A 23,505-nucleotide genomic window follows, 5' to 3' on the forward strand; every position below is an offset into this window, starting at 1 on the left:
AAAGTTGCAGACTGCCCCGCCGAGATGTAAGATCATTTTATTAAGGGATTGGGGCAGGGGATTGTTTGCATTAGTTAGTGAAGTTTCGAATAAACTTCCTGTTGCACAGGAAAGGGGAATCCATAGTTTTTATTTTGCCTTTTTATGTTTTGAAACATCAAAAAATTGAGACTTAAGAGGTAGCTTTCACTGTACTTTATTCTTTTGGAGTACATTGAGTTCCCGTAAAATTTAATTAAATTGACCAGTTATAGGCTTCCTTACCTACCCAAGTGTAGTTAATATATGCACAGATGATTGTAAATTTCTTGGATTGCTGATGCAGATCTTTGAACTGCTGAAGGGGAGAACTGAGGAGACAGTTTACTATTCCTATATTGGGTTTTTAAAGTAACAAATCATCATTAAAAATGCAGAATTTCTTGTTTGTGTTTTGCAGCAGAAAAAGGTGTTTGATATACATGCATGTTGCTGATAGAAGTAGGTGAGTTATGTCGAGCAAATGATAATTTTTTTTGGATAGAGAAACGTTTGTCTCACTTTTGGTGACTAGTATAAAAAATTAGGAATTAAAAATATTTCTTTGCGGGGCAAATGTTCTCCTGCTGAGCTATATCCCCAGCCGAACAAAAAATAGTCTAAAGGTTTGTTTTTAATAAATGAAATTCAATGAGTTGTAATGGTTATGTTTAAAATGCATTTTTCTTTTTAGGTTATGAAGAATTGGAGTGACGCTCTGATTTTAGGTTGAGTTGTGTTTAAGGTGCTCTCTCTTGTTCTCCTTTTGTTTGCTCTCAATTCAGACTACAATGGCCACCCAGGTGATGGGGCAGGCGTCTGGAGGAGCCGGGCTGTTCACCAGCAGTAGCAACATGGGCATGGCCCTGCCTAACGACATGTATGACCTGCACGACCTCTCCAAAGCTGAACTGGCTGCCCCTCAGCTCATCATGTTGGCCAATGTGGCCCTAACGGGGGAAGTAAATGGCAGCTGCTGTGATTACCTAGTTGGTGAAGAAAGGCAGATGGCAGAATTGATGCCTGTTGGGGATAACAACTTCTCAGATAGTGATGGAGAAGGACTGGAGGAGTCTTCTGAAGTGAAGGGTGTACCTACTGGACTGGAGAACGTGGAACTGAGGAATCTGGAGCTCAGTGTTGTAGAGCCACAGCCTGTATTTGAGGCGTCAGCTGCCCCTGAGATTTACAGCTCAAATAAAGATCTTCCTCCTGAAACACCTGGAACAGAGGACAAATGCAAGAACTTGAAGACCAAACCGTTTCGCTGTAAACCGTGCCAGTATGAAGCAGAATCCGAGGAACAGTTTGTGCATCACATCAGAGTTCACAGTGCCAAGAAGTTTTTTGTGGAAGAAAGTGCAGAGAAGCAAGCCAAAGCCAGGGAGTCTGGTGCTTCTGCTGCTGAGGAGGGAGATTTCTCAAAGGGCCCCATCCGCTGTGATCGCTGTGGCTATAACACCAATCGGTATGATCATTACACCGCTCACCTGAAGCACCACAGCAGAGCTGGGGATAACGAGCGAGTGTACAAGTGCATCATTTGCACGTACACCACCGTCAGCGAGTACCACTGGAGGAAACACCTGAGGAATCACTTCCCTAGGAAAGTGTACACTTGTGGCAAGTGCAACTACTTTTCAGACAGAAAGAACAATTACGTCCAGCATGTCCGCACTCACACAGGTAAGAGAAGCCTTGTCCTCCAGGTCAACCCTACTTGTCTTTTTTAATTGACTGGCAGTGCTGGGGATTGAACTCAGGGCCTTCAAACTGAGCTATATTTCCAGCCCTTTTAAATTTTTATTTTTGGAGATAGGGTTTTTTTTGGGGGGGTACCTGGGATTGAACTTGACTTTGGGCTTCTGAGGCAGGTGGTGGAACCACTGAGCTAAATCCCCTGCCTTTGTATTTCAATCTGACTTTGGCCTTGAATTTGCAACAATCCCCCTGCCTCAGCCTCCTGAGTACTATGATTGCAGGTGTGCATGGTTCACCACACACATTTGCTAATTGAGTGGGTCCTAAATAGTATTTGACAAAGGGGACCTGGGTTCAAATCTAGGATCCATTATTTGCTTTCTTTGTGACCTTGGACAAATTATTTAATTTTCATGCCCTGTTTTCTTCACGGGTAAAAATACAAGGTGTGACAAGAAAATACGGTGAATGTTTAAATCTTAGTTTATTAGTCTAAAAGACATTGGCATATTTTGCTGCACAAATTATTTACCCTTGTTTCAGACACCCTTATCCCATCCTTGCTGCCACTTCATTACTTTCTGATTTTTAAAGTTTTGTTTGTTTTTTGAGGCAGGCTCACTGTCATGTCATTTGTGCTGGTCTTGAGCTGGCTGCCTCGCCTCAGCCTGGAGCACTGGTGTGGGCCACCATGACTGGCTGCTTTTTTGCATTAATAAAAATGTTTGAGGGTGGGCGATTTAGCTCTGTGGTTCTGGCTTCTGCCTCACAAGCACAAAGACCCAAGTTCGATCCCTAGTACCAAAAAAAAAAAAAAGTTTGAGATGCATAATAATTACATTCATCTTGGAGAGTTCTTGGCACTTCTGGTTTTGTTTTTGGTACTGGGGATTGAACTCAGGACCTTGTGCTTTCAAGGCAGGCGGTGGAACTACTGAGCTAAATCCTCGGCCCCTTAGCACTTTCTTTCAACTTGTGTTTTGACATGAGGTCTCACTGTGTAGTCCAGGTTAGCCTTGAGCTCACTGCCTCAGCCTCACGAGGGCTGGGACTGCAGGAGTGGGCCACTGTACCTCGCCTCATGGCATCTTTTAAAATAGTTCTGGAAGTCCAATTTCATGAGTGTCCTTACTTGTGCTGGCAGGGCTGCTTTGATGTCCTGAATTGATTCAAGATGCTTACCTTTAAGTACTGGGAGTGGAACTCTCCATGCTTTAACAAAACTTCCTATTTTGAGACCCCAGATCTTGGTTGAATTTGCAGTCCTCCTGTGTTAGCTTCCCGGAGTGCCACCACACCTGGCCTTTCCTGGTCATTTTGACTTGGGGAAAGAGCCAGAATTCTGCTGGTGTCAGATCTGTGAATAAGCTGGATGACAGTATGCAGTAATGTTTTTATAAGCTACCATTTGTAAGAATGATGGAATAAGTGAAAGTGAGGAGTATTTTGGGGAAATTAATGACACTGTCTTTTACTGTAATAACAATTTTTAAAATTAAGCATTCACCACATGCTCTGTTCATTCTGCATGTGTATGTGTATGGCTGAAGGGTTAAAAGTACCTGTAGAGCACTGAATGATATTTGGGAAGAATATCTCAGAAATCTTAACAGTACCCATCCCGAAGTACGTACTCTAACAACCTAGGGTGGTTATCTAGGGGTTGTGTTTAAGTGACAGTGAACACAGGTAAGATGTAGTTTCTAAAGGAATTACTGGCTTTGACAAAAAAGGAAAACTCCATGATGGATCTTGCATAGTTCCATTTAATCAAAACCTTCCACTTAAAAACCTTTTACTTTTGTGGTGCTGAGTTCCTAAATGAAACAACTTGTCATTTTTCCCAAAACGAGAAAAGTGAGTTTTTAAAAAATAAGTGTGTTACCACCAACTGAAAACGTTTTCCAAGAAAGCAAACCTACCAAGTGGGAAAGGAGACTTTTAGACATAGTTAGTTATCCTTTAACCGCACTCCCAGGTTCAGAGGACCTTCCTAGTCTGTAAGTACGGCTCTTGTCCCAGGTTAGGAGCCAGGTAAGCACAGCCTCAGTTTAGCATGCTTGAGGTTTGGTTTTGGTCCGCAGCACTGAGAAGAAAAATTTTTTTTTTTTTTTGGAGGTGCTGAGAATTGAATCTCCAGTCTCCTGCATGCTAGGCTAGTGTTATACCACTGAGTGCTATTACCTATCTTTTGCTTTTTGGAGACAGTTTCAACTATCTAAATTTTATTTATTTATTTTCTTTCTATCTATCTATCTATCTATCTATCTATCTAAATTTTATTTATTTATTTTGAGACAGGGTCCTACTATATAGTTGAGACTGACCTGTATAGCCCAGGCTGGTCTCGAACTCACAGCGATCCTCCAGAGTGCTGGGATTACATTACAGGTGTGTGCCAACAAGCCCGGCTTCAACTAATTTAACTTGTCCAAGCTGAGCTGGAATTTGCCATCCTCCTGCCTCAGCCTCTAGTCAGCTGAGCTGCATGTCCAACCTTTTTATTATTTTTTGAGATACAGTTGCTCAGGTTGTGCTCAAACTTTCTCCTGCCTCAGTGCTAGGATTTCTTGTGGGTACCACCACACCCAGCCTGTATTGTCTTATTTAAATTCCCATAGCCTGGGATTTAGCTTATTGGTTCTGGGCACCTGTCTCGAAAGTGCAAGGAACTAAGTTCTAACCCTGGTACCCCCCCCAAAAAAAGATCTTTAAATTCCCATAATAGGAAATTCACATTGTACTGTGTTCTTTTGATAAGTGATTGTACTGGACTCTTGGTAATTTTGCCAAAATCAATATTACTGTCTTGTGGCCAAAGACTAGATCAAAACAGTTGTCTAGTTTTTTTTTTTCCTTGATTGAACCCAAGACCTTTGCACACTGAGCTACATCCCCAGCTCTTGAAATCATTTTTGAGCCAGGGTCCTACTGTATTTCCCAGTCTGCCCTATAATTTGCTGTGTACCCCAGACTGGCCTCCAATTCACAGTTCTGCCTCAGCCTCCTGAGTGCTAGGATTGCAGGCTTGCACCACTGAGCTTGGCTACCAGGAGTATTTTTAGTTGAAAGCAGCAACATGGGTACTTAAGTGTTGTTAGTTTAATCTGACATTTCAGATGGCAGAATGACCCTCCCTCCCTCCCTTTCTTTCTTTCTTTTCTTTCTTTCCTTTCTGGCAGGGCCTCACTATGTAGTTGAGACTGACCTGGAACTCACTATGTATCCCAGCCTGGTGTCGAACTCACAGCGATCCTCCTGAGTGCTGGTATTACAGGCACGTGCCATCATGCCTGGCCCAAGAATGACCCTTTTTAAGGATCAGAAAATTTGCTACCCGGTAGCATCAAAATTTGGGTCTGTCTGTCTGCCTGTCTTGTGCTGGGGTTGAGCCCAAGGCTAATTAGTGTGCCCAGCATGTACTTGACCATTGAGTGTACACCCATCCAAATGCTTCCTTGTACTGGAGATTGAACCCTAAGGCCGATCATGCCTGGCCCAAGAATGACCCTTTTTAAGGATCAGAAAATTTGCTACCCGGTAGCATCAAAATTTGGGTCTGTCTGTCTGCCTGTCTTGTGCTGGGGTTGAGCCCAAGGCTAATTAGTGTGCCCAGCATGTACTTGACCATTGAGTGTACACCCATCCAAATGCTTCCTTGTACTGGAGATTGAACCCTAAGGCCGCATACACACTACTGTGCTGGGGTTGAGCCCAAGGCTAATTAGTGTGCCCAGCATGTACTTGACCATTGAGTGTACACCCATCCAAATGCTTCCTTGTACTGGAGATTGAACCCTAAGGCCGCATACATGCTGGGGAAGAATTCTACCACTCAGTTACATGTCCAGCCACCAGCCAGGATTCTTTTTTTTCTTTTTTATACCAGGGATCGAACTCAGGTCCTTGGGCTTGCGAGGCAGGCAGTGGAACCTCTGAGCTAAATCCCCGGTCCCAGCCAAGATTTTTTTTAGTTTTTAATTTTTTTTGTTTTTTTTGAGACAGGGTCTCACTATGTAGCTGAAAATGACCTGGAACTCACTATGTAGCCCAGGCTGGTCTCGAACTCACAGCGATCCTCCTGCCTCACTCAGCCTTCAGCCTCCCAAATGCTGGGATTACAGGTGTGTGCCACCACTCCTGGCTAACCAGCCAAGATATTTTTAAAGGATAATTCTAGTTAAGTTAAAAAACATACTCTGTGATACTTTACCAAGATGGTATTTCAGTTCAACATGTAAAATTGAAAGCTAAGATGGCTGGGTGTGGTAGTACACACCTGTAATCTTAGCACTCAGGCTGAGGCATGAGATTGGTGTGCATTCAAGGCCAAACTGAACTATGTATAGTGAGACCCTGTCTTCAAAAAAGGAAAAAAAATCAAGATGGCTGTGAGAATTAAGGATGCCAGTGGCAATTTTTTTGTCAGCAAAGTTTAAATAATGTAGTTACGTAAATTCTGAAATAATGTTTCTAATGTGTTTAAAATTGTTCTGTAAGGAGTAGGAAAATCTGTGTTAAAAAGTGTGCAGTGCTAAATGTTGTCTATTGGTGGGAATTGCTTTTGGCTTTATTTTGGCATTTAAATGCTATTTGTTACAATTTTACAGGAGAACGCCCATATAAATGTGAACTTTGTCCTTATTCAAGTTCTCAGAAGACTCATCTAACTAGACATATGCGCACTCATTCAGGTTGGTAATTTATGGGACCTTTTCTACCATTTCCAGTAAACTGTCATTTTTATTTTTTACTAAATTTGTGTTCTTTTTCTTTTTTGTTATAGTTATATAAAAAGACTTTAGACCTGGAACCAAATCAATCTATCTTTCTTTCCTTCTTTCTTTTGGCAGTGGCAAAATTTATTTGAGAATATAGAAATAAGAATATAGAATAATATAGAATATAGAATAAGCTCTGCAGAGTGAGCTTAGGCTGAGCAAAGAACCAAGTCTTTCATTTATGGCCTGTCCTTGAAATAACTTAGGAATCACAGTGGAAATAATCAGAGTTCAGTAATAGAGTGGTATAGAGATGGAGACTGTTTAAGAGTTCCCTGACTCCCGGAGAAGTCACATAGCCCGAGGCACACATGGATAAGGCCAGTGTGTGCATCCACCCACTTGTCGCACGGTATTCTACGTCCTCTGCCTTTTTATGTATGTCTTTTTTTTTTGGTATGGGGAACTTGCGAGGTAGGTGGCAGAACCACTTAGCTAAATCCCCGGTCCCTGCCCTACTGCCTTTATGAAAGAAATTTTTGGGACAGCGTCTCCCTTTTTCATGCTAGTCTTGGACTCAGTGTAGTCTTCCTGCCTCTGCCTCTCAAGTGCAGGGATTGCAGGGCGCACCACCACGCCCATATCTGTTTTTCAGTGTCTGCTTTCTCACATTCCTCTTAACAGTAGAACACTGAGTTTCATAGTATGTGTTTGCTGGTTTTAAGGATTCTTCCTCAGTTTTAAAATTTTGGGTTTGTTCTAACTTGGTGGGGATATTGAGCACTGATTTATAAAAGCTGAATTTAAAGAAAGTGATACATATTCCAGAAGACCAGTTTACTCAGAGACAAAGTGCAGTACTGTAGAGAAAACCCCGGGAGCTGTAGCAGTGATGGTCCTCATTGTTTCCCTGTCCCCATCTCTGGGGCTCTGTTCGCAGGTCAGACCTCATGCCTAGCAGCCCACAAAAGGTAGAGGTTAGCTTAGATAATCCCCGCCCCCGCAGAGTTCTGAGGGTTGAACCCATGGCCCTGAACCTGGTAAGGAAGTGATGGGCCTATGAGATACATCCCCAGTCTATTTATATGGCCTTGAACAGGTCAGTATTTTTGTCCTAAGGGATCCTTGGTGAACTGCTTCTGACCAGAATAAGTTTTTTTTCCATACCAGCAATTTGAACTCAGGACCTTACACTTGTGAGACAGGCACAGTGCCACTGAGCTAAATCCCTGGCCCATCATCAGAATACTCTTTCTAGATGGAGGATGGGTATTTTTGTGTGGAAAGTATGCTTCATTCCTGCTCTTTGTGAATTCACTGTAGATGTACCTTCAAGTTACTGAAGATCTTTGCAGTCCAGCCAGGTGTGGCCACTGGCTGCCTGTGGCCATTGAATTGTACACCGTGGAGGTTTGAATTGAGACCTATTAAGTATATACTGGATTCCAAACACTAGGAAGAAAAGAAAGTAAAATACCTATTTTAAAAATACTGACTACATGCTGAAAATATCGAATGTATTAGGTTAAAAATCACTACATTTTTGCCTGTTTTTTACTTTCGTAATATATCTACTAGAAAATTGCATATTTAATTATACTGAGCAGCTGTCAAGATACTCCTTAGTTTTTAAAAATTTTTTTATGCCGAGGATTGAACTCAGTGCTTGATGCATGGTCTGCCTCTGTACCAGTCAGTCCCCAGTTCTCTGTTAGTGTTTGCTGGTTGACCCTGCGTATCTGTCATGTTAATGTAGGCTGAGCGATCCTTCTAAATCTCCTTAGCTATTGAGCTCTGCCACATTTTTCTTGATTTCATTCTCCTTTGGTAACTTGGTTGTCTATTGTTTTGTTTTGTTTTTGTGGTACTGGGGATCGAACTTGGGACCTTGTGCTTGCAAGAGAGGCGACAGCACCACTGAGCTAAATCCTCAGCCCTTTGGTTGTCTTTTGATACAGGGTTTCACTACTTAGTTCTGGCTGGCCTTGAACTTCAGGTGGTCCTCCTGACTGAGCCTGTTGGGTGTTATGATTACAGGCATGTGCAACCACATCTGGCTTTGTTTTTGGTATTGGGGAGTAAGCCCAAGATCTTTATGCTGAGCCTTATTTTTTGAGACAGTGCCTCAGTTTGCTTAGGCTGGGGTTAAATTTGAGTTCTTCCTGCTTCAGCTTCCCAGAGTGCTGGATTACAGGTGTGGGTTAGCATGCCTGGCTAGGCTAGCCTTTGTTAATGGTAGGGTTTTTTTTTTTTTTTTTTTTAAATCCTGTTAGCAGTATTCTAGCCCTTTATTTTTATTTTTTTTGGTACTGGGGATCAAACTTGGGTCTTTGAGCTTGTGAGGCAGGCGGCGGAACCACTGAGCTAAATCCCCGGCCCCCTAGTCCTTTAGTATGACATTTAAGAACTTTTTATAAGGTAGCTCTTTTAGTCTTTGCAGCTGTCATATGTTGTGTAAATTGTATTTAGTCCCAGCCCTATCTTTGGGAATACTGAGGCATTGAAGAAATATGGCTGGAGATTTAGCTCAGTAGTTCTGTTGCCTGGTGCAAGATCCCAAGTTTGATTCCTGGTACTGGAAAAAAATATATGGCCATTTGTCCTGTACAATGCCCCCCGCCCCCACCGGGGATCGAACTCGGGTCCTTATGTCCTCCCTTCTGAATACCTGTTTTCTCATAGTGTCTTTAGCTTTTGTGTCCCATGTATTGCTTGTAAACTGAAAAATTAAACCTCTATGTGCTTGATATTTATTTTGGTATGTATGCCAGTTGAAGTCACATCTAATTGACCCATTGTTTAGTGATTCTTCACTGGGTTAAAATGACACTTTTGCCAGGTGTGATGGTTCATGCCTGTAATCTCAACATTGAGAGGCTGAAGCAGGAGGATTTCCGAGTTCTAGGTATGCTACCCGGAATGGAATTTTTGGGGCGATCTTGCTGACTCTCAGTGATAGAATTATAGGTGTGTGTCACCACACCTGGCTCACAAGTGTATTTTTACTTAACTTGTAATTATTTAAATGTTTCTCTATCTTTTTTCTCTGTTTTTCCTACCATTCTGATATGAAAGTGGCTTTGCACTGAGCTACGTCCCTGGGTTTGGACTTGTGATCCTCCTGTGTTAGCCTCCCAAAGTGCTTGGGATTATAGGTGTACACCCATTTCCCAATATCTGTTATACATTTCAGTCCTCATTTCCACTTCCACTTTCTCACACAGACAGACAATGCAGTATTCAAACATTTGTGTCCAATTTATCTCACTTAAGAGTATGGTCTCAAGGTTATCCTTCTGGCTAGACTTGCCTCAAGTTTATTCTCCCCCTCCCCTTCCCCTCCCCTCCCCCCCTCTCCTCTTTCGTTTTTTGAGACACGGTCTCACTATGTAGTTGAGACTGACCTGGAACTCACAATGTAGCCCAGGCTGCTCTCAAAGTCACAGTAATCCTCCTGCCTCAGCCTCCCGAGTACTGGGATTATAGGTGTGTGCCACCAGGCCTGGCAAGTTTATCCTTTCTTACAAGAGAATAGTCCATTGTATAAAAAAAAAATCTTTTCATCAGTTGATGGCCATGTCATTTGTGCCATTAGAATTTTAAACATTAAAATCTTCATTGTCTTCTCAACCATTTAGGCGTGGAGGCTTATACCTTGATTAATGCTTGTGTACATCCTTTCATTTGTTTACTTATTTTTCAGTATTGGAGATCAAACTCAAGGGCACTCTTAGCACTGAACTACACATCCCCAGCTGTTTTACTTTGCTGTTTTCTTGTTTTGTTTTGTTTTATTTTTAGGCAATGTCTCACTAAGTTACTCAAGCTGGCCTTGAACTTGATATCTTCCTGCCTTGGCCTCCTTAAGTGCTGATATAACTGGCATGCACCACTGTGCCTGTAATTCTTTTACTAGCACACATCTTCAGAAAGAGATAAACTCCATCCACCAGCTATTAATCTGAGGTAGGGTTTTTACAGGAAAGCATAAATACTGGGCAAGCACTTTACCACTGAGCTACACTGCCAGCCCTTCTAACGTTTTTTAAATCTGTTTTTGAGTTAGGGTCTCACTAAGGTTCCCAGGCTGGCCCCAGGCTCCCTGAATAGCCCAGGCTGGTCTCTCTCAGCCTTCTGAGTGGCTGAGATTACAGGCATGTAATGCTTTGCCCAGCTATTACCTTTTATCTACTCACAATAAAAGTTAGCAGTTGCTTCCAAAAGTGAGCTGTTATGGGTCAAGCATATTGAACACTTCCTCTGTACTTCGTGTCAGCTGCTGAACCACTTACTAGTCCAGTTATTTAAATACAGGATGACTGCCAGGCGTGGTGGCATATGCCTGTAATCCCAGCACTTGGGAGGCTGAGGCGGGAGGATCGCTGTGAGTTTGGAAGCAGCCTGGGCTACGTAGTGAGTTCCAGGTCAGTCTCAACTACGTAGTGAGACCCTGTCTCAAAACAAAACAAAACAAACAAACAAAAAAACCCCAAAACAAAAAAACCAGGATGACCAAATATTGCATTATTTTTTTGGTGACTTTTATATGATAATACAACAGGAAATATAAACACAACAATTTCTATCAGATTTATTCAATATAAGAATCAACTGGTTGAATGTCACCTGCCCAATTGTGGCTCAGTACAGAAACAAATGTGCTGCCTGAGTGATGAGTGACACTCAGGGTAAACTGTTAAATGGTTAACAGGGACCATCAGATTATTTATGGTTTCCAGTATTTGGAGAGTATTTTATTATTAAAGACATTGAGCCCCAGAGAAGTTTTAATGTCATGCTCCAAGTCTCTGTGCTGTGTGCTGATTGCAGAGCCCATGGCTCGCTTTCCAGAAGCTCTAACTCAGTTTCGCCCCTGGGCCAGCTGTCTTCTCCATCCTGTGCCTGTGTGTCCTGTGCAAGTGTTTGTCTCCCACCTTGGAGCACTCACTGCAGAGGACATGGAAGACCACGTGTGGAGTAATGTCTTGTGGGGTAGAAACTACCCATCTAGCATGCAAAGGAGCTGTTAGTATTAGCTACACACTTGATCTGACTTATTCTGGTTAAGTGATTTAGTAGGTTATTGTTACACATTTGCTAGTCACATTAAGATTAGCATCTGTGGTTTTGTTTTGTGCCTCAATTTGCTTTATGAAAAACTTTAATTAAAGCTTTTATATGAATTTGAGAGTGTGTGAGACGAATTTTCATAAATGTCAATTTCCATTTCTCTACTATGCATTCCATTGGACCAGTGGGGTATGGATACCGTTTGGTAATATGTACTAGAGTGTGATCTAGATGGGTATGTATCAGGTAGACTATGTATTCTTATGCCTTTGGCTTGGGGGTGGTGTGGTCTGGTTTTGTATGTACCTGTGATTATGACTGTTTGCTTATGTTACATATCATATCTATTTGTATGTCACTTCTCACCCTTGTTTCTTTGCCCATTTTATAGAGAAGATTAGAGGGTGAAAAAAATTACAAAGTTTTCTGAATAATTACCTTGGCTATATTTTGGCTTTAAAATAGCATAGCAACATTGGCATTGGAAAAAAGGGTTATATTTCAAGAAAAAGCTTTTGCTTCCTTTTGCTCCCTCACACCAAATCAGTTTTAAAACTTATACCTAGGGCATGAAGTATAGCCCATAGTAAAAGATATTTTTCGCAAGATATGTATGGAACTTTTATTTAGTATGTATGCATTTATTTATTTATTTATTTCTGGTATGGGAGATCAAACTCAAGACTGTGTTTTCAAGGCAGGCGGTGGCACCACTGAGCTAAATTCCTGGCCTTAATTTTTGGTTTTTTGAGACATGGTCTCACTATGTAGTTTAGGCTAGCTTTGAGCTCAGGTTTAGCTTCAAACTTGTGGCCATCCTCCTACCTCCACTGAATGCTGAGACTACAGGTGTGTGTGTCACCATGTCCAGCTGAAACTTTTATATTCTACTCAATGGACTTTTTTTTTCTGTACCTAAACATGAAAAATTTTAAATTATTTTTTCTAAGTGACCTTGTCTACAAATTCACTTCCAGAGCCCATCTGAACTGTGTCAAAAAGTTTTATACTTGATAAATTTCTATTCTTTGTGTTTGAGAACCCTAACTTGAATTTTTTTGAAAATGATGGTTGACTGAGATGATCACTGCTTGGTCTGAGAGTCAGTGTCAAGGGGCAGAGAAAAGATATACAAATAAATATGGTAAATACAAGGTGCATGATAGTCTTTGTGGTTATTTCCTATATACAATTCCTTATAAGTACATTAAAACTTGATGTCTTTAATCTATGTCTTCTAATACTTGTTGTTTACCTTTAGGTGAGAAGCCATTTAAATGTGATCAGTGCAGTTATGTGGCCTCTAATCAGCATGAAGTAACTCGCCATGCAAGACAGGTTCACAATGGTCCTAAACCTCTTAACTGCCCTCACTGTGACTACAAAACAGCAGATAGAAGCAATTTCAAAAAACATGTAGAGCTCCATGTTAACCCACGGCAGTTCAATTGCCCTGTATGCGACTATGCTGCTTCTAAGAAGTGTAATCTCCAGTATCATTTCAAATCCAAGCACCCTACTTGTCCTAATAAAACAATGGATGTCTCAAAAGTGAAACTAAAGAAAACCAAAAAGCGAGAGGTTGACTTGCCTGATACTAATGTTACTAGTGCAAAAACAGAAACGGAACAGACAAAAACAAAGGGGGATGTGGCTGGGAAGAAAAATGAGAAATCTGTAAAAGCGGAGAAAAAAGATGTTTCAAAAGAGAAAAAGCCTTGTAGTGATGTCTCAGTGATCCAGGTGACTACCAGAACTCGGAAATCCGCTGCAGAGACAAAAGAGATGGAGGCGCACACAGGACATAATTCAGAAAAACCCTGTAAAACCAAGAAAAGCAAAAGGAAGCTGGAAGCTGAAGCGCAATCCTCGCAGGATCCTGTGAATGAGGAAGAACCTGTAACAAAAAAGAAGAAAGTAGGAAGCAAGTCCAGAAATGGTCAGGAGGTGCCAAGGGGTAACAGCAAAGCAGAGGAAAATAGAAAGCAAAATACCTGTGTGAAGAAGAATACAAAGAAGAAAGCTCTGAAAAATAAATCAAGTAAGAGAGGCAGCAAACCTGCTCAGAAGGAGGCAGCTGCCAAGGGGCCTGTGCAGGCCAAGCTGCCTTTGGGGCCTGTGCAGACGGCGCCCAGCCAGGCTGCTGAGGAGGGGCCTTCACCTGCTGGGGAGGTTGTGCAAGGGGCGCTTGTGCAGGCACAGGCTGAGCCACCAGCTGCCCGGGAGGCGCCCACTGCTCCCTTGGAGGCTGTTGAGGCAGGTTCTCTGCCTGTGGAGCCAGCCCCCATGGAGGTCGTGCAGGAACCAGTGCCTCCTCCAGAGCCCGCACATGTGGAGCCTGGGCACATGGAGCTGCCACCTCCGGTACAGCCTCCCCTTCACATGGAGCCAATCCCCAGAAAATCTCCCCGAAAAGACAGTAAAAAGGAAAAGCCCAACATACAGAGCGAAGTGGCCTGCAAGGAACAAGTCCTCAATGAAGTTGGCTTAGTGCCTGTTAAAGACAGTCAGCTTCTAAAGGAGAGTACAGACACACAGGCCCTGTCAGCACCATCACCACTGCCAAAGGAAGGGGAGGAGGAATCAGTAGACCAAAACGAACTCTCTAAAGGTGCAGGAAATACAGAGGGGCCCCTGCAGAAAGAGGGAGCAGAAGAGGCAGATGAGAGCAGAGCTGTTGGAACTACCGGCGAGGAATCTTCTGGTGTTGCAGCTTCAGTCCCTAAACTGAGCACACCAGAGGGTGGAACTTCAGATGGTGAATGTCAGATTCGTTCAGTTGAGCCTTGTGAAATGGAAACAGTCACTGAGGAGAGTACAACAGAGAATCTCCCAGCTAAAGGTGCTGCAGCTGAAGAACCAGCTTCGCCATCACTTTTCTCTCCACCACCAGCAGAACAAGAAGCAGTGGGCAAAACCGCTCTGGCTGCGGCTCCTGCTCCTGTTAGCGTGACAGAAAATGAGTCTCAGGAAATTGATGAAGATGAAGGCATCCACAGCCATGATGGAAGTGACCTCAGTGACAACATGTCAGAGGGCAGTGATGATTCTGGATTGCATGGGGCTAGGCCGGTTCCCCAAGAAAGCAGTGCCAAAAATGCAAAGGAAGCCCTGGCGGTCAAAGTGGCTGAGGGGGATTTTGTTTGTATCTTCTGTGATCGCTCTTTTAGAAAGGAAAAAGATTACAGCAAACACCTCAATCGCCATTTAGTTAATGTGTACTTCCTTGAAAAAGCAGCTAAAGGGCAGGAGTAATTAAACTTTGGACAAGGTTACAGTTTTTAGTTTGTGAGAGCTATTACATTTTTATATTCATTTATAGTGGTAGACAACTTTTTAAGATTGCTTTAATTAGTGTCCAGTGTTGATCTTTTTAAGTGGCATTCTTTTCCTTAGGGCTTTTGTGTGCTGTTGATGTACAAATTTTAGTAAACCCCAAAATCCACGGGAGTTATTGTACTAAAACGAGCGGACCTGAATCTCTTAGCTAATGTGTTCACTGGAAATGAGAAGGCCCAGATGGCATAATGCATCTATTGCTCTTCCCAGCTACAACTCATCAGTTTTTTTTCCTTCTCTGTCTTCTGTTTCATCTTAGTTTATCATTAGTACCTTGTTTAGCTCTATAAAAATTGGCTTAATAGCAAATTACTTGAATTTGCCTGCTTTATATAAAGTTAGCACTTTAAGATTTCTTTAGAGATAAGAAAAGACATTTAAACTGAAGAAAAATTCTCCCAACAATGGACATTGTATCAGTCCAGGTATTTACTTCCTGATTTTTGATCAATATTTCATGTTTGAGTGTTAAACTTCATAAAACAGTGATTTTGGTGTTTTTTTGTTTTTTTTTTAAATTTTGGTGCTTTAATGGCTTAAAATGTTGCACATTGTTTTTTTTTTCTTTAACCTATGCAGTTAAATTTTCTTTAGAAGTAGTAGCATTTGTGTTGACCAGTAACACTTTATACATATATGCATGTTTATTTGGCCTCTTTGATGGGATGCTTCTAGGCTTGTTTGTAAAGTGGCAATTGTCTTTTTCTTTGCTGCAATTGTCTTTTAAGCAGAATAGTAGTGTGTGCAAGTTTGTGAGCAGATGAAACATGCAGGTTCAGTTCATTGATTTTTGATTTTCACTTATCTATGCCAGAATTTGTTTTGTATAATTTATTTATTATGAATGAATATAGTAAACTCATAGCTCTGTTATGATTTTGTAATAAACCACTAGGTTTCATACTGAACAAATTTTAATTTCAAATACCAATATTTTTGCCTGTTCTGGTATAGCTAATTTGTAATTGTAGTGTTACATCATATCCTTAGGGGAAACCTTTTCTTACGCATAGTTTGTATCCTTGTGGCTATTCAATTGAATGAAAAGCTGTAGGTGATAATTGGGGCTTGCAAACCTGGAACTGGGAGACCTAATTATTCAAGTTTTACAGAGGGTCACTTGTGAGAATCCAAAGCCACAGCTATTCACACCATGCATCTATAGTGAGAGGTGTATGAATTCTGGCAAGCCAGCTGCACCTTCCTGTGAATACCGTGAAAATGGCTTTTGAATTTACATACAGTCCAGATTTAAGTTGTACTTGCTCAGGGATCTCCACACACTAGTGGGTGTCCTGGCTGTTCCTGTGACAGCCACTTTCTACAGGTGAGACCTCAAGTAAACTGCAGCTATCCTAGTGTTCCTAGAGGAGCACTTTGTATAGAAAGGGGTGTGTACTCCAAAATTTTTATAGGTTCTTTGGCCACTTGCCAAAGTGAAAGAATCCAACATAGGATATTTTATGTTAGAGATGTTCACTGCAGTAAGTAAAATATGATCCTAATGAGAGTATCTTGAATTCTGATCTCCCATGTTCTGAAAGTAACCCTTTACATTTCATTTATTGTCCTTTACCTGGGGATCTCTTTGAGGCAGGTTTCAGATTTTGACAGTACAATACGAAAGATCAGGATAAGCATTAATGTGTAAGATGTTAAAATCTGAGTGAATTTTCAGTTAAAAGGTATTTGAACTTGGAATTGACTCGGAGGCCAAAGATTTAAAGAAGCAGAAGATTCTCTCAAGACATGAGGAGTAAGTTGTGTGATGATGGTGTGTGTTCTGTGTGCATGAATGAGAATTTGTAAATGTTGAATTCTAGGCTCCGACAATCATTGTCAGCAGGAGATCAAGCTGCAAATATTTATGTTTTAAAAGTTAAATTATAAAGCTAGTTAAATCTTTCTAATGACTAGTTTTAATGTTCATGAGCATATTTTATCTAACTCACCTTTTACATTATATTGAAAAAGATTCATTTTAAGCACAGACTGGACACTGGGAATCTGTTTGGGGAAGAGGTCTTTGGATTCTTTCATAGTGCAAAGGAAAGAAATTTGCTTTTTGGTGAATTGAACAGATTCCTAATCTAGTCTTTAAGACTAGAATGCTAAAAACTGTGAAGGAAATTAAAACCCCTTGTTGAGTTGATCTGTAAAAACATTGTTACTGGAAATTAATTGGAACTTGAGGCCTTTCTTCCAGAAAACAAGGACTTGATTCTCAGGCCCTATATTAGGTCCTGAACCTTTATGCCATGTATTTATACGTACTGAAAATTGTTTCAATGAAAATATATTAGTAATCAGAACTTCTGGTCCAGTTGGGAGTTCTTCCATTTGCAAAATATGTTTGCATGGAACTATTTGAATCTTTTTATTTTCTAGTCCCCCTTCGTTAGAATTGAAGCTAGAATTTCCCTTTTGATAAAAGAACAAAAAAATGAACATGCTCTTTGTAAATTGATATTTAGTAACTAGCGATAAACTTGAAATACTAGAGAATATATTATAAGCCTAATCCTAGGTAGTTTTATGAAAATATCTTATTTTTTGAACCTATATTCACATTGGATTTCAAGATATTTTAAGTTATATTTTTCCCTTTTTTCAGAGCTGCTTCATACTTGGGGGCTTCCTTTTTTATTGTTGAGGCTTAACTCGTAAGAGGCTGCATTGTTTTGATAAGGCTTCTTACAGCTATGGCTGATGTTTGCTCTAGTCTTCCAAGAAGGGCCATTTTATGTTTAGGGTCACTTCTAAAGTCACGTGCTCGCTAACTTTGGGGACCGTTTGCATACGAGTGCAGATACAAATTACAACCCGAGCTGACCTCTCCGCGTGGCACCCCGAATACTGACCACATGAGGAATGCCTAGTCTGTAGAACGCGCCACTTCTGGGCTGAAAAGCTGGGGAGGAAACTTAATTTTCTTCTTGGCATAGATTAGGAAAATTTAAGAAACTAAATGTGCTGAATTCTTACCGACTTCAGCAGATGAAGTGAGCTGATAGTGTTAATTCAGATTTAAGAATTACCTGAATCTTGGTCCGTGTAGATTTACAATCTACATTACTATTATTAGAAAAGCGGACAGCTTTTACAGTTCCATGTGTGTACATAGGCTCCCCCACACCCATTAGTTACTGAACTTTGTAAACTGGCATTGTAACATTACGACAATGTTTTGTTGCACCAATTTTATAAACTTTACAGTGCAATACTTGTTACTTTTCTGAGGCAAACCAAAGGTATATTTCTCAAGGTTTTTGCTGCCTTCTTTAGCAGCATTTGATGGATCTTTTATACATTTGTAATAGAAAAAAATAAACCAGATTGCAAATTCTTTTAAAAATCTTAAACCATGTACCAACTTTTTGGTTGAAATTGTGTAGGATAAGTTAAATTGCATTAAAATTGCTCTTAACCAATATGAGTGTATTTCTGTAAGCATAGTTATGTTGAAATAAAATTGTGAAAAAGCATGATGCCTTTGTTTATTATTGGTGCAAATATCAAGCCACAATTTTCTGGAATTGGAAATACGTGTTTTTTTGTTTTGTTTTGTTTTTTTTTTTTTTTGGTACGGGGAATTGAACTTTGGTCCTTGCACTTGTGAGGCAGGTGGCGGAACCACTGAGTTAAATCTCCAGCCCTTGGAAATATCTTTGTGATGCTTTCTAAAGTTGTTCCCCCAGATGACCCACTGCCACCAGTGGATATAATCTAAAGCCTGTCTTTTTGGAGGTGCAGGTAGTAAATAGTTCACCAGATTTACATCATAAATTACTAACATACCTCTGGTCCATGTAACAGCTTTATTTTGTTTTGTTTTGTTTTGTTTTGTTTTAGTTTTTTGAGACAGGGTCTCACTATGTAGTTGAGACTGACCTGGAACTCACTGTGTAGTCCAGGCTGGTCTGGAACTCAGTGAATCCTCCTGCCTCAGCCTCCCAAGTGCTGGGATTACAGGCCTGCGCCACCACGCCTGGCTAACAGCTTTATTTTGGTTCTTGTTTGGGGGTTTTCATTTTTTGTTTGCTTTCTTTAGTGGATTTTTCACTGTATTAACCAGGCTGGGCTCAAACTCAATCCTTTTGTAGCCTCGCTAGTAGTTGGTATTGCGGGTCTGAGACCATCCCTCTATGGCAGTTTCAATGTGCATGCTTTCTTCTCAATTGTAGGCCTGGGATTAGTAAATTTTGCCTTGAATTTGGGAAAGATGTGTTGAAAAGAAGCTGAGTTACACAGCGTTCAGGTAAATAAGGCACCAGTTTGAGGATTGGGATTGGTTGATTTCAGTACTGTACTGGGTATTGAACCCTGGGTCTTGAGCTACATCTCCTGCCCTTTTTATTTTTGAAACACGATCTTGATACGCTGCCCAGGCTTGGTTTGACCTTGCTGTCCTCCTTTCTCAGGCTCCCCGATTGCTAGGGTGACCTCTCTCCGGTTGTCCCCAGAGCCTTAATCCCATTAGGAGTTTTCTGGCTGGGGATTTAGCTCAGTGGTTCCACTGCCTGCCTTGCAAACGCAAGGACCCGAGTTCGATCCCTGATACCAAAAACAACCATTAGGAGTGTTCCATGTATTAGATGTTCATCTGCCCTCATGCTCCAGTCCATTTTGTCTGAGGTCTCAATGGAGGGTCACTACCTATGTGCAGTTAACACTGCTGAGGTTCCCGACAGCTCCATAAAGGCAAATGGCCAGCCTCCCACAAGTCATGTGCTAGGGTCTAGTGGGAAAGTAAAAAGAGTACTAGCTATTTAGAAGATTGGATGTACACGGGGCGCCAAGAACTCTGTGGCCCTGGGCTGGTTCTGGTTGCACAACAGGCTTCTCCACTACAATTAGGTCAGTCATTCAGTTGTGGGCCACTACACCTGGCATAGCATTTTTGGATAAACCACTATATTGTTTATATGACTAGTTCTTCAAGAATGCATCATACTGGGCTGGGGGTTTAGCTTAGTGGTTCTGCTACCTGCACCAGAAGTAGAAGGTGTCAAGTTTGATCTCTGGTAAATGCATCACACTTTTAAGGTTAAGTTTTGGATTCTTTTGTGTGTTGGAGATTGAACTCAGGACCTTGTACTTGCCAGTTAGGTGCAGTGCCACTGAGCTAAATTCCTGGCCCTGAATTTGCTTGGGCCCTGTGACCTTCCTGTACTGTAAGCCTTGCTGTTTGTCTTATCTGATTCACTTAATAAAATGTCATGAGCCGGGCATGGTGGCACACATGTAATTCCAGTACTTGGGAGGCTGAGGCAGGAGGATTGCTGTGAGTTTGAGACCAGCCTGGGCTACATAGTTCCAGGTCAGTCTCGACTACATAGTGAGACCCTGTCTCAAAAAACCAAAACGAAACAAAGTACTGGAAAGGGTTGGGGATTTAGCTCTGGTTCTCCTGCCTGCCTTACAAGTGCAAGGACCTGAGTTTGATCCCTCGTACCCCCAGCAAATGCCACGAGAATTACAGGTCCCTTGTGGGCCTGTGCTTCCCAGAAATCATGGGGACTGGTGAAAAGATTCTGTGAACATGCAGCACATGTCCCAAAAGGGATTTTGTGGTGGTGGTTTTGTGTTTTGGAGACAGGGTCTCACTATTTCAGGCTGGCCTTGAACTCATTTTGTAGCCCAGGCTGGCCTTAAACTTGTAGTGATCCTCCTGCCTCAGCCTCCCAAGTGATGGGATTACAGGGGTGAGGCATCAGGCCTAGCCAGGGTTTTGTGTTCTTGCTTGGTTTTTAATTCATTATTTTTTGCTATACTGGAGATTGAATTCTGGACCTTGTGGTTGTGTGGTGCCACTGAGCTAAATCCCCAGCCCCAAGAGTTTATGTTTTGTTTTTTGTAGTTCGTTAGATTTAAGAAATAAGCTTCTGCTTGTGCTGTCCTTTCGTGTAGCACACCTCCCTCAGCCCCAACTTTGCCCTTCATCCTGCCCTTGTGGTGTTTCCCCTGTCCTCATGTGCATGCTGGTACAGTGCACACCTGACGCTGAGCTTGGATGCTGGCTGGCCTGTGTGTCAGGAACTCCAGAGAGGATCCTTGTGCCGTCCCCTAGATGTGTTCTGGGCTGGGGGGTGTACTCTGTGTTAGAGCCTGGGGAGGCCCAGGCCCAGGTGCCTGGAAGCCTGAGCAGAGCCCCAGATTTTAGGTTCTGCCAGAACACTTGGTTACTTTCATTAACTATGTTACACAGACTCTTCAAAACTTAACAGGTCTGTAAATGCAAAATAAAGTTAGTTCACAAAGTTTTAAAACCTGTCTCACCTTAGAACTTTTTTTTTTTTTTACAGTTAAGGATAGTTTTCACTAGTGGAGACAGTTCCAATTGTTTTTTGCTTTTAGTACTAGGGATTAAAGCACAGCCCTTGTACAGAGTGGGCAACTGCAACTGATTCATGGCTCCACCCTTTTAATTTTTAATTTGTTGTACTGGGGATTGAATCCAGAGCCTTCACACTGAGCTATATGCCTCAGCCCATTTTTGTTAGGTCTCACAATGCAGTTCACACTGGCCTTGGACTCACTCACTATGTAACCTTGGCTGGCCTTGAACTTGGAGCAGTCCTGCCTCAGCCTCCTGAGTACTGGGGTTATAGGCATGCACCACCATACTTGTTCCCCCAGCCCTTTTAAAACACTTTGAGACCGATTCATGCTCAATTGCTGACATTCTTAGCCTAGATCCTCCTGCTCAGCCTTTTGAGTAGTGGAGATCACAGGCTTGTACCACCATCCCCAGCTCAAATGGTTTCTTTCTTTTTTTTTTTTTGGTACCGGGGTTCGAACTCTGGTCCTTGTGTTTGTGAGGCAGGCAGCGGAACCACTGAGCTAAATCCCTGGCCCTCAAATGGTTTCTTTTAGGTTTTCAACACTTAGCTAAATTTCTGGAATACTCATGGGAAATTTTGAAAACTCTGGGTTGAACCAGACACGGTGGCATACGCCCGTGATCCCACCACTGGGGAGCAGAAGAAGCAGGAGGATCATGAATTTGAGGCCAGCCTGGACCACAACAGAACATGACTCCAGAAAAAACAAACACCAAACCAGAACCCTGAGTTGATAGCTGACACGGGACAGAGGGGCCTCCTGACTCATCCACGCCTGGCCTCCCCCTAATGCAAGCCTGGGCCTTGCGGGAGCTGTGGGTGTGGGCTGGTGCAGTACAGATTGAGGAGTCCTGGCAGATGGCCTCTGTGTGAAGGACACCTGAAATGCCTTCCAGTCTCGTGGCACCTGCCTTTCTCCTAGTCTACATGATGCCAGGAAGAGGAGTTTGTAGCACTCAGGACACTGCGAGTCTGCCTTATTCTCCCTTTCCTCCCTGAAAAGTGATGGGATATATTTTAGGTACTCCCTTACCTTTTGGTACTGGGGCCTGAACCCAGAGCCTTTGCTCTGAGCTACATTCTCAGTCCTTTTTTTGGGGTGGGTACCAGGGATCGAACTTGGGACCTTGTGCTTGTGAGGTAGGTGGTAGAACCACTGAGCTAAATCTCCAGGCACCCCCCCATTCCGTTTTTTTTGTTGTTGTTGTTTTTGTTTTTTGTTTTTTGAGACAGGGTCTCACTATGTAGTTGAGACTGATTGGAACTCACTATGTAGCCTAGGCTGGTCTCGAACTCATAGCGATCCTCCTGCCTTAGCCTCCCAAGTGCTGGGATTACAGGCATGCGCCACCATGCCTGGCCCATCCGTTTTTAATTTTTATTTTGAGATCAGAGTCTTACTAAGTTGCCCAGGCTAGGCTCAAACTTGTGAACCTCCTGCCTCAGCCTTGTAGAGTGCTCCTCTGACATGTGGGCCACCACACCCAGCTGAAAATTGAGTTTTAAAGCTTTTTTGTTTCTTTTTCCTTAATCCATGTTGCTAAAAGGAAAATATTGCAAAGGGTTTATAATGAAGCAAGTGCACCACTTCTGCTCCCCTTCCCTTTTTCACTTGGTGGCTATATTACGTGAGGTCAACTTAAATTAGCACTCAGCTCGCTCAGGTTTGCATCAAGCTCACTTCATCCAGCAGGAGCAGGTGACCCTGAATTTCCTCAAGGTCGGTGATGCACTGGAATCTCATTTCTTTTTCCCTTCCTTTTCTTCCTACCTGGAATCTAACTAAGGACCTCATGCTTGCCAGGCAGGCACGGTGTCACTAAGCTACATACCCGGCCTGGCCACAGGTTCTTTACAGCCTTGCTAATCAGCTGGAGCCTGTGCTGCCATTAGGACTTGCTTTGACCTGTGGCATGACTGAGGCAGGTGGCACAGCCTCTACCTGTTTCTCTTTACCCCAACACTGTCACTCTGAGCACCTGAGCCTATTTGGTGAGAACTTGGATAGGGCAAGTAAGGAGAGAGGCCTGGCTTTGCCACCTGCTCCAGTGCCTCAGTGGCAGCTCAAGGGCCAAGGCCAGCCTACCTGCTACCTCTGCACTGCATGTCCTGGGGGTGCAGAGCCACTGGGCTGAGCCATAGCAAACTGACTGCCAAAGAATGAGAACCAGGGCCGGGTGTGGTGGTGCACGCCTGTAATCCCAGCACTCAGGAGGCTGAGGCAGGAGGATTGCTGTGAGTTCGAGACCAGCCTGAGCTACATAGTGAGTTCCAGGTCAGTCTCAACTACATAGTGAGACCCTGTCTCAAAA

The 23,505-nt window shown here is 42.4% G+C and overlaps 1 protein-coding gene across 2 annotated transcripts; it reads left to right on the top strand.

The window, feature by feature from the left end:
- Positions 1-386: 386 nt before the first annotated feature.
- On the top strand, positions 387-17,836 carry Rest (RE1 silencing transcription factor). 2 transcript variants are annotated; one of them, XM_010609518.3, is made up of 4 exons: positions 387-484; positions 713-1,704; positions 6,330-6,413; positions 12,772-17,836. In XM_010609518.3, exons 2-4 carry the CDS (start codon positions 810-812, stop codon positions 14,763-14,765), a joined length of 2,973 nt encoding a protein of 990 aa, XP_010607820.1. In that variant the 5' UTR covers positions 387-484; positions 713-809; the 3' UTR covers positions 14,766-17,836. The 2 variants fall into 2 exon arrangements, with proteins under 2 accessions (XP_010607820.1, XP_010607821.1); XM_010609519.3 differs by having other exon boundaries at positions 804-1,704.
- The last annotated feature ends 5,669 nt before the right edge of the window (positions 17,837-23,505 follow it).

The sequence above is a fragment of the Fukomys damarensis genome, unplaced genomic scaffold (assembly GCF_012274545.1).
Source record: "Fukomys damarensis isolate Sample0158 unplaced genomic scaffold, DMR_v1.0_HiC HiC_scaffold_35, whole genome shotgun sequence".
NCBI classification, from domain to species: Eukaryota; Metazoa; Chordata; class Mammalia; order Rodentia; family Bathyergidae; genus Fukomys; species Fukomys damarensis.